General features: G+C 35.8%; 3 protein-coding genes across 3 annotated transcripts in view; 1 reads left to right on the top strand and 2 right to left on the bottom strand.

Annotated features, from left to right (window-relative positions):
* The window catches only part of LOC109586533 (uncharacterized), a 3965-nt gene extending 651 nt beyond the window's left edge, over nt 1-3314 (bottom strand). The window contains exons 1-7 of the mRNA XM_020002732.1: nt 3229-3314; nt 2824-3183; nt 2337-2538; nt 810-1863; nt 351-764; nt 194-287; nt 4-147 (exon numbers count right to left, since the gene is read on the bottom strand). Coding sequence (XP_019858291.1) covers nt 4-147; nt 194-287; nt 351-764; nt 810-1863; nt 2337-2538; nt 2824-3183; nt 3229-3295 — 2335 coding nt within the window. The 5' untranslated portion in view covers nt 3296-3314. The remainder of the gene's footprint in view (nt 1-3; nt 148-193; nt 288-350; nt 765-809; nt 1864-2336; nt 2539-2823; nt 3184-3228) is intronic.
* A 521-nt stretch (nt 3315-3835) lies between these two features.
* On the top strand, nt 3836-4955 carry LOC109586532 (free fatty acid receptor 3-like). The gene has a single exon (XM_020002731.1). The coding sequence runs from the start codon at nt 3990-3992 to the stop codon at nt 4953-4955; it is 966 nt and encodes a 321-aa protein (XP_019858290.1). The 5' UTR covers nt 3836-3989.
* Nucleotides 4956-5709: 754 nt separating this feature from the next.
* Nucleotides 5710-11024, bottom strand: part of LOC100633732 (deleted in malignant brain tumors 1 protein-like) — a 13008-nt gene continuing 7693 nt past the window's right edge. Inside the window, exons 6-18 of the mRNA XM_020002735.1 lie at nt 10831-10986; nt 10605-10778; nt 10407-10562; nt 10199-10354; nt 9365-9520; nt 9164-9322; nt 8956-9111; nt 8333-8903; nt 6748-7585; nt 6582-6694; nt 6392-6533; nt 6140-6333; nt 5710-6093 (exon numbers count right to left, since the gene is read on the bottom strand). Coding sequence (XP_019858294.1) covers nt 5835-6093; nt 6140-6333; nt 6392-6533; nt 6582-6694; nt 6748-7585; nt 8333-8903; nt 8956-9111; nt 9164-9322; nt 9365-9520; nt 10199-10354; nt 10407-10562; nt 10605-10778; nt 10831-10986 — 3230 coding nt within the window. The 3' untranslated portion in view covers nt 5710-5834. The remainder of the gene's footprint in view (nt 6094-6139; nt 6334-6391; nt 6534-6581; nt 6695-6747; nt 7586-8332; nt 8904-8955; nt 9112-9163; nt 9323-9364; nt 9521-10198; nt 10355-10406; nt 10563-10604; nt 10779-10830; nt 10987-11024) is intronic.

The raw sequence follows: 11024 nt of genomic DNA, 5'->3' as shown, positions 1-11024 counted from the left end.
TACCGACAGTCACTACAAGAGTTTTTGCTCTTGTGATAACCGTGTTAAACACAAAATGATTAAAGAGACTTTTAGTAAAGTATTCTTTAATTTTCCCATCCTTCAAAGGCTCCAGCAAGCACAAAAATATTGCTTCAAACTGATGACCTTATTTTAAAAGTTTGCAGCTATGTAATAGAAACAATTAAAATACCTTGAATCATAAAAGATGGCAAAAACTTTACTCTCTTTTCTTTCAAAATATTGTAGCAAGGGTAACGAGAGACCATTTGCTTTATATGATTTAACTATATGTCAATGGGATAGAATGACACTCAAATCAAAATAAATGCATTGTAAATGAGACATACTTGCTTCCTAGTAGAAGAAATGATACAAATTTGAGGAGGCCTCCTCTCATTTTCTGTTTCTTTAAAATAAAGTAATACCTGTTCCAAGACAATACATGCCTCAACCAATTGCTGCTCTTCATTAGCAGCAACACATTCAGGTACAAGTCTAGAATTAGAACATACAAATCTATAACCAGATGGACCTTTGTGATGCCAAACTGGTTTATTTTCACTTGCATGTAGCTTCCCATAAAATAACTCTGGCAATGAAAGGAGATCTTTATGAGCACGATAATTACTAGACAATGTTATCACGTAAGTAGCTGCAGTGGGACCCATTCCCTTGTAGCGATCTGTTAAACGTGTTAAAAGGGAAACATCAAGACCATCACTTTGTGCCTCTTCTCCCAGTACAAGGGTTTTAGGGCCAACCTATTACAAAAAAGTTAAAAACTAAAGCTTAACATGTCTCCATACCTGTTTGTCATCTCCAGCAAGAACAATTTTAGCATCTCGTGTAGCAAGAGCTAATGGAGTTATTGCTTCTGGCTCACGTACCTGAGCTGCTTCATCAAGGAATACGTAGTTGAAATAACCATAGCCAGGAACATCAAATATGTGGTAAAGATTCAAGGATGCATTATAAGACGCAATAATGATGACATTCTTTAGCTTTTCTGGTTTTAAATCCTCAAGTTTATCAAAAGTCGTGTAGAAATGAGAATTATACGACTTTGGGAGAGGATTACCCAAATATCGAGAAACATGAAAAACACGGTATGGAAGTTCGCCTTCTTCATCTTCAATTCGAGCGAAATAATCATCAATGAAAGAATTAACTGACTGAGGGTGATGAGCACAGATTAATATTCTCGTAAAAGGATCACCTTTTGAAACTCCATTGGTCATAACTTCATAAGCAGCACGAGCGAGAATACGGGTCTTACCAGAACCAAAGGGACCATAAAGAAAAACTGGAGGAGGGCATGAATCTGCAGTATGCTTTGAAGAAACAGAAGTGATCATTTGAAGCGCTTGTGTTTGGACATCATCCAGTTTCATGAAACTGTATTCTGACCAGTGAGGTTTAAACTTTTCCTCCAAATCACTGAAAGACTGCTTCTCAGATAAAAGACAGTTGATAACATATTGCGGTATGATAGCAACAGCATGCTGAAGGTTGTTAAAATAAGAATGCTTCAATTCAAACTCCATTTTAACTTTAAAGTGGCCATTTCTGTGAGACAGTTGAGCTTCAAGCTTTCTCCTAGTTCCGTCAGGAAAACATAAATAAAGGCGCTGCTCAACATGAGAAAAATTGTGTTGAGAAATTGATGCCTTGCAAACAAAGCCATTTGATTTATAAATGTTAACACCTTCGCTAGCTTGAGTGGCATACTCTATCTTGTCATAAGTAAATGCATCATCCTCAATGTACCCAAATTCTTTATATCGGTCTGGTTGCAATAGTAGATCCTTGACTTCTGGTGGGACATCATCAGTGACAAACAATCTGTAAACTCCACTGCACCTATGTGTATAAAAAAGAAATGTTTGTGGGTGTAACAAACTAGTGCTATAAATTCTATAATGCATAAAAAACAAACAAATTAAACAAAACCACAACAACTATGGCATGCCTACACATCATTATAACGCAGTCAAAACACCATTGATGTGTAGTTTATAGAAATATTTGACTTAAGCAATACTGTAACCCATTAATAATTACTATCCAATTTAACTAATTTAACTTTTGGCCCAATTTCATTAAAGTTAATGGCTGTAACTATGATTGTCAGTACACATATGGTTATATCAGTTGTAAAAATTGTTAAGATTAATGGACGTTAATATAAATATACCCACTTCAAAAACATAGATGAAAAGGAAGTTAAATTATTTGGGTCTACAATAGATGTCATATCAGACAAGGGGACTTACATGTACATGTATGCTATTAAACTGCGGCTGTAGGCTACTTTCAACAATGCAAATACTTACTTATTATGAAGTTTTTTTGTGTGTTCTTTTTCTTCATACCAAAGTGTATCATAAAATTTATCTTGATAGTTTCTAGTACTAAGTTCTTGTCTTGGACCAGGAACTGGTGGAGCTTTTGATCTTTTTGCATAAATAGCTTGCCACGGGCGTTCTGTGTACTTTGGTGGCTTATTGTCTTTCTTATATTTGGGATTATATGGCTCTATAAATTAAATAATAATAATAATTATTAATAATACCGTATAGCGCTTTATTCTGGCAGTGCTTTATTTTGGCGATTTTGCTGTAAAATTGTAATTGGCAGTTTTTAATTTGGCGATTTTTGTGTACACGTGCATTACTGAGCATGCGCATTAATGATTGGCAGTTTTAATATTGGCAATTTTGCTTGCAAACCGCCAGTCGCCAAAATAAAACTCCACCAAATTAAAGCGTTATACGGTATAGTAATAAGAAGAAATAATAAGTAAAAAATAGAGTAAGTCACCTGTCCTTCTTCTTTGATCAACAAGATAGTCTAGGACACGCTTGATAAATTGACTCTGATCATTTTTGAAATGAAAATAGACGATGTCTTCATAGCGAATTTGATACTTTGGCTCAATCAGGAGATGAAGGAGATCAGACTTTCTGTCTCGTAGGGTACTATTATCTTCCTTGATTTGATTGAGTGTGTCCGAGTCTATTTCTTTCTGTAACCCAAATGAGTACCAATCTCTTCCAATGAGGTCATTATCAGGACAAGTAATTTTTTCGATTTCTTCTTTTTTGACATTGACTTGCAGATCTGATTCGGTCAATCTTCTGGCTGATAAAAGAGGTTTTAACGCTTCACTAAATTCAGGATCTGAGGAAATAAAAATGATTGCTAGATTTAGATTAAGTAATTCACCTGCTATGCTTGGTTTCCGAGTTGGCTTCCTATCTTGTCCTGAATCTTGTGTCATGGTATGCGCCATTGTGACCTTAGGACGTCACACGCCTTCTAGTCAGGTGTGGTCATTGTCAAATTCATTCAATTCAAGCATAACTGAAATTCCAGGCAAAGTTCACTTGTGGAGTTGTCAGTTGTGGAGCAACATGATTGTTGTGCTTGATGTAAACACACTGAACATGAACTGTTTAGCAACTCCTGCATGCCTGGATGCAAGCTTTTAGAGAGACATGCATCATGCATGGTATAATTTTACTAGACTAGATCTAGATTTAGGCCCCTTAGTTTTGAGTCTAAATGGTTAATAACTTAATTGCTTCAATCATTGGATATAGATCTAGATAGTCTATATATACACGTAGATACATCAGTGGATATGGTGCAGTAACAATTCAGTGATATCTTGTAATAGTGGAAATCTGATAATATCATCAGTTGCTGTGATGCTGAGTCTTCTACTCTTTCTCTCACTTCTGGTAAGTACAATAGATCTTATTACATTGCCATATGGCTAATAATTTAATATGCACACATAAGTGACCTAATCTGTGTTATATAGCTGGAATTTATGACAAAATAGGGAGTTAACTGGAATTTTGTACTTTGTAGTAAATATACACCTTTGTAAGGAAATATGGTGACCTTTCTCTTTACAATTAGACAATACTTTTCATTGTCAATTAGCTTCACATCGTTTCACTCTGGACAATCAATTGGCAATGGAATTAGACAAGAATTTCACACTAAGTGAAGACATCAATGGTCCCCTGCTAGCAGCTGTGATAGGGATAGAGATGGTGGTAGGACTTATTGCTAACTTATTAGTACTTATACTGACTGCCTGCCATTTGAAGACTTGGAAGCAACCATCGACAATTTTTCTAACTAATATGCTATTGAACTATCTTGCAATGATCACTCTGCTGCTGCCGATTTCCATTATAACTTGTGCCAGTGGGGAATGGATATTTGGTACAACATTGTCACAAAAAATGACCATCTGCCGAGCCATTGCTTATATTTTCATGACAAGCATTGTCATTGCTACAGAGAGTTTAACCCTGCTGTCATTTGATAGATTCATCTTCATCGTCAAATCTTTTTGGTACAAGAAGTATATGACCAGAAACAAAGCTATGATAATGATTGTTGTCTCCTGGTTTCTAGCAGTAATAGTATGCTGTCCTCTTTATATGAAGGGAGGATTTGAATTCTCACAGAGTAGTGGGCTGTGTATACCAGCTGTTAAGAACCAGATTGGTTTTGCTGTGTATGGTTTTATAATATTTTCCAGTTTAATCATGAGCATAATAATAACATCAATGTGGACATACTGTTATACCAGGAAATACCTCAAAAAAAGAAGTACAGAACGGAATCACATGAGTAGTGTTTATCTGTCTCAAAAGAGAAGACTCATTGGACTATTTGGCATGTTAATAATAATCCATGTACTTTGCTATACTCTTCTCATTGCTTTTGTTATTATTGAGCCTTTCCAACCAGTTTCATATCGTCTTTACGCTGCTTCATTCGTCTTAACATGGTTAATGACAATTTTAAGTCCTTTGGCTCAAGCTTACTTCAGATATGAAATTAGAAGCATAGTTCAATCGTTTCTTATAAAAATTTGGAGTTTATTTAGCTCTTGCAACACAACTAATTCTAATATGAAGCCACAATGAACAATTTAAGATAACATTAAAATATTTGTTATTTAGAATAGACACATGTAATACATGACTACATTTGTTCCTATGAAAATTTAATTTAACCTAAATGTTATCATTAATGCTTGAATGTTGAAATAACTACATTCAATTAATTATAATAATTTTAAGCAAAATCATTAAAAATCCCTAAGTAGACTATAAATGAAACAGCACTACATGATAGTAGTATGATATGCAATAGAAACTGGATAGATACATGTCTAGAGCAATCCTGCCATTTTGACAATTTTTGATACTGAGGATTTGTCCTGGCAATAATACTTTATCAATCAATAGAATTAATCCTAAAAATCTCCTGTGATAGATCTACCTAAATATAAAATACATCCATGTTTTAATTGCTTAGACTTGCATTTGTTATAATTTTACTCTTGGGCTAATGAAAGTTATTCTTCATTATTGCAAATCTAGCACAGCAATTACTTTATTTTACATTAAACATATGCCTACATTGATATCAGTAGAGGAACATGATTATTGTACATTTCCAAATGTAGACAAATAATAAGCTGCAACAGCAAAGTTACGCTTTCAATGATAATGACAAACTGCAAACAGTCCAGCTTAGTCTAGTTCAGCTTGGAGTTTATTCGACTCCATTGATATATCTACACTTAAACAAGGCAAACAAAGTATTATATCTAGACCTATATGTATACAGATCTGTAGTGTTAATAAAAGCATTAAGCACGTGTTATTTACAATGTTGCATTTCAATTTGTACCATAAAAACTAAATAATTAAACTAAAGGATTTAACAATAAAAAGATACAGCAGTTCAGCAGCAAATGTTTAAATTTTAGCAGCATATGTATATATATCGATTTCTAATTAGAAAGAGGTAGTTTCTTTTTCCTCATTTCCAATGGAATCATACATATACTTCTTTTCATCAGCATCTTCATCATACACTGGGTTATAGCTTTGTACTCCAGCATACCTCTGATTTTCATCAGTCTGCACATACAAGCCTCTGAGGGTTACATCTCCTATAGTGTTATTCCCAGAGGATTCAGAGAAACTTGCATTGTTTATATAGTTTCCTCTTAGGCGAGCCTCACCATATCCATCATTACTTCTATGCCTTTTCCTAAAATATTAATAAGTTAAGTATACCACAAAAAATTTTCATGTACCTCATAAAAACGATTGCTACAACAATAATTGTAAATAGTACTAGGATGCATAACACTGATACAACAATGGCAGCAAGCAATCCAGGATTTAATGACTGTGTTGTTGAAGATGTTGGATCAGTTGGGTTTCCCACATGAGCAGAAGTAGCTCCACTAAATCCTGCATTTCTATATGTGCCATCATTAATGCCTCCCTAAGTATTAATATAATTATACATGTACCACCGGTATATATAATCATATTTTTTGTACCTGAACAGCATTCAATAAATCATCAGCAGATAGTACAGAGTTATCAGATATAGTCACATAGAATATGATATCTATTCCATCATTTGAGTTCTCCATGCTGTAAATCTGAACATTATCAGCTGATACTGGTATCCATAAATTCCTGCAATATATATGGTACTGAATATTAATACATTAGAGGTACACTTACTGTCTCTTTCTCGATAACGTTATCACTGAACATCCTATAGTCCTTGAACTACAATAGCTATTGACTGATTCTACTGTTGCTAGTTTAAAATTAAGTAGAACGCTATTTGTAAACTATAAAAATAAACCAATATTACTGCCAAATTATTATCAAAAACTATACTTACTGTAGCTATACTAAATCCATTTAGAGAAATTCTAATACTATATTCCAGATACAATGTTGGCACTTTTGTAGGTGACTGTGACACTTCTATAGAGCTGGTACGTGCAGCAGAAGTTTCAGAGCTCTTATCGTTAGTGGAAGAACTTTCAGATCGAGAAGCAATAGAGGTTGTTGACTGCTGAGTGGTGCCAATCATTCTTGAGCTGGAAGTAAATACTGGTGAGGTAGATGAAGCTGCAGTGTTTATAAGTGAACTTGAAGTAATTGTAGAAGAAGAAACAGCTTCAGAACTAGTCATTGCTTCAGTAGAAGAAGTAGTGGAGCTGGAAACCATGGTGCTTGAAGGTTGTGTAGTAGAAGAAGCAACCTCTGAACTTGTAACTATTTCTGAGCTGGAAACCATAGTGCTTGAAGGTTGTGTAGTAGAAGAGACAACTTCAGAACTTGTTGTTACTTCTGAGCTGGAAGCCATGGTGCTTGAAGGTTGTGTAGTAGAAGAGACAACTTCAGAGCTTGTAACTATTTCTGAGCTGGAAACCATGGTGCTTGAAGGTTGTGTAGTAGAAGAAACTTCTTCAGAACTTGTCATTATATCTGAGCTGGAAATCATGGTGCTTGAAGATTGTGTAGTAGAAGAAACCACCTCAGAACTTGTCAATATTTCTGAGCTAGAAACAATGGTGCTTGAAGGTTGTGTAGTAGAAGAAACAACTTCAGAACTAGTCATCAATTCAGTAGAAGAAGCAATTATTTCTGAGCTGGAAACCATGGTGCTTGAAGATTGTGTTGTAGAAGAAACCACTTCAGAACTTGTCATTATTTCTGAGCTGGAAACCATGGTGCTTGAAGGTTGTGTAGTAGAAGAAACAACTTCAGAACTAGTCATCAATTCAGTAGAAGAAGCAACTATTTCTGAGCTGGAAACCATTGAGCTTGAAGATTGTGTAGTAGAAGAAGCAACTTCAGAACTAGTCATCAATTCAGTAGAAGAAGCAACTATTTCTGAGCTAGAAGCCATGGTGCTTGAAGGTTGTGTAGTAGAAGAGACAACTTCAGAACTTGTTGTTACTTCTGAGCTGGAAACCATGGTGCTTGAAGATTGTGTAGTAGAAGAGACAACTTCAGAACTAGTCATCAATTCAGTAGAAGAAGCAACTATTTCTGAGCTGGAAACCATGGTGCTTGAAGATTGTGTTGTAGAAGAAACCACTTCAGAACTTGTCATTATTTCTGAGCTGGAAACCATGGTGCTTGAAGGTTGTGTAGTAGAAGTAACAACTTCAGAACTAGTCATCAATTCAGTAGAAGAAGCAACTATTTCTGAGCTAGAAGCCATGGTGCTTGAAGGTTGTGTAGTAAAAGAGACAACTTCAGAACTTGTTGTTACTTCTGAGCTGGAAACCATGGTGCTTGAAGATTGTGTAGTAGAAGAGACAACTTCAGAACTAGTCATCAATTCAGTAGAAGAAGCAACTATTTCTGAGCTAGAAGCCATGGTGCTTGAAGGTTGTGTAGTAGAAGAGACAACTTCAGAACTAGTCATTAATTGAGTAGAAGAAGCAACTATTTCTGAGCTGGAAATCATGGTGCTTGAAGGTTGTGTAGTAGAAGAAACAACTTCAGAACTAGTCATTAATTGAGTAGAAGAAGCAACTATTTCTGAGCTGGAAACCATGGTGCTTGAAGGTTGTGTAGTAGAAGAAACAACTTCAGAACTAGTCATTATTTCTGAGCTAGACACCATGGTGCTTGAAGACTGTGAAGTAGAAATCACACTAGAACTTGCCATTACTTCAGTAAAAAAAGAACTGACATCGGAAGTGAAAGAAATAGTGCTTGAAGGCTCTGGAGTGGAGGTAAAAGTTTCTGTACTTGTAGAATAAGATGTAGCACTAGAAACTTGAAGTGATGAACTGCTAAAATCAATACTAGGTGTAGAAGATTCGGAAACAGTTGAAGTATACATAGTAGAACTCAGAGAATTAATTGAGGAAGGAGCAATGCAAGTGACACCTGCATCTTCATAGTGTCCACAGTTGTGATTTGAGGTGTGTGTGCAGTTTGCAAGAAATTGTTCAGTTCCATCACATGCAACATCATCCAATAATATTGATCCATTTCCCTGACCAAAGTATGCACTGCTCCGAGCTGTCCCACCTAAAATATATCACAGGAAACTACTCACAACACCTCATATTAGCTAACTCACTTGTTCCTAGACCAAGCTGTCTACATACAACTCCAGCATCAGTGTTGTCCCATGAGTCATCACACACTGTACCCCACCTTCCATTCTGACACAGCTCCACTCTTCCCTCGTTTGAGTTTGATCCACCAACAAGACGTAGAGAACCAGAAGTACAAACTAAAGTAATAGACCCATCTCACAACACCACAAATTTATTCTACAAACTAACCATGACAAGATACTCCAGCATCCTCATAGTGTCCACAGTTGTGAGTACTCGAGTATGTGCAGTTTGTCAAAAACTCTTCTGTTCCTGTACACAGAACATTATCAAGGAGGATACTACCAGCACCCTGACCAAAGTAGGCATTTGATCGAGCAGTTCCACCTGTCACAATATATCATTCATTGTCAAAAGGAATCAACTCACTTGTTCCCCAGCCTAGTTGTCTACACACTACTGCTGCATCAGGGGAGTTCCAGAAATCATCACAGACAGTACCCCATGATCCACTATCACACACTTCCACTCTTCCCTCCCAATCGTGTGAACCACCAACAAGACGGATTGATCCAGTAGTGCAATCTGTAAATAAATAATTTTAATCAACTTTAAGTAAACATTATTGCATTAATGTACCACAAACAAGTCAATATTGGCTACAACATTGCTGTACCACAAACTGCCAAACTTTTAAATTAAAAAAAATTAATTCATGAACTATATAGTTATGAATGATTTTTCTGCTCTTTGATGCATATTATGTACAAATGTCTGTTTAGACAAATGATTTTCTATCTGTGGGCAGAATCAGCTACACAACATAAAACCATGTATGTGTACAAAAAGAATTATAAAGATGAAGAATTTTCTCTTAGTCAATTTTGGTAAAATTTGGCCAAATAATTCGCCTGGTTTTTGAGTATTTTATTAATTTATAAAATTTCAATTTTCATCAGAATCAATTCAAACATGCTACACACAACATAAAAGCATGCATATGAATCAAAAAAATTTTAAAGGAGACATTTCTCTTTGTCATTTTCCTGTGCTACAGATTAGGGACTTTGGCCAACATACATTTAAAGACTGAAAAAAATCTAAATTTTTTAGAATGAACTTAAAATTTCCATAAAGCACAAAAATAATTTATAGAATTATAAGGAAGTTTGACTTTCAGCAACTTAAAATTCATTAGAAAAAACCTGCATGAGCACTATGCCAAAATCCCATTGCAAACCCAGTTTGTAACTCATAACTTACAAGCACATCTGACTCCTGCATCTTCAGCGTGAACACAGTTGTGATTTGTGATGTGTGTACAGTTTGTAAGGTAAGATTCACTTCCATCACACTGGACATTGTCCAACACAATTGATCCATTTCCTTGTCCAAAGTAGGCACTGCCAAAGGAAATTCCTATGTGAATATATACACTCACATTCCAAATAACATATAAACCTTTCCTTACCTGAATCAAATCCCAGCTGTCTACATACAACACCGGCATCAGTTGAATCCCAGAAATCATCACAGACTGTACCCCATGCTCCACCACTGCATACCTCAACACGTCCCTCCAAGCTGTTTGTACCACCAACAAGACGAATGGATCCATCAATGCAAGCTATACACTACAAATTAACAATCTCATAAATCATACACTTACCTGGAGGTGTAGATCCTGAACAAGTCACTCCTGCATCTTCATAGTGTCCACAGTTGTGATTTGAGGTGTGTGTGCAGTTTGCAAGAAATTGTTCAGTTCCATCACATGCAACATCATCCAATAATATTGATCCATTTCCCTGACCAAAGTATGCACTGCTGCGAGCTGTTCCAGCTAAAATTAATCACAGAAAACTACTCACAACACATCATATTAGCTAACTCACTTGTTCCTAGACCAAGCTGTCTACATACAACTCCAGCATCAGTATTGTCCCACGAGTCATCACACACTGTACCCCACCTTCCATTGTGACACAGTTCCACTCTTCCCTCGTTCGAGTTTGATCCACCAACAAGACGCAGAGAACCAGAAGTACAAACTAAAGTAATAAATACATCTCACAATACTACACATTTA

Source organism: Amphimedon queenslandica, unplaced genomic scaffold (assembly GCF_000090795.2).
Source record: "Amphimedon queenslandica unplaced genomic scaffold, v1.1 AMPQUscaffold_12848, whole genome shotgun sequence".
Taxonomy (NCBI): Eukaryota; Metazoa; Porifera; class Demospongiae; order Haplosclerida; family Niphatidae; genus Amphimedon; species Amphimedon queenslandica.
The sequence above is the reverse complement of the archived record's forward strand: the minus strand, read 5'-3'. Positions and strand labels throughout refer to the sequence as shown.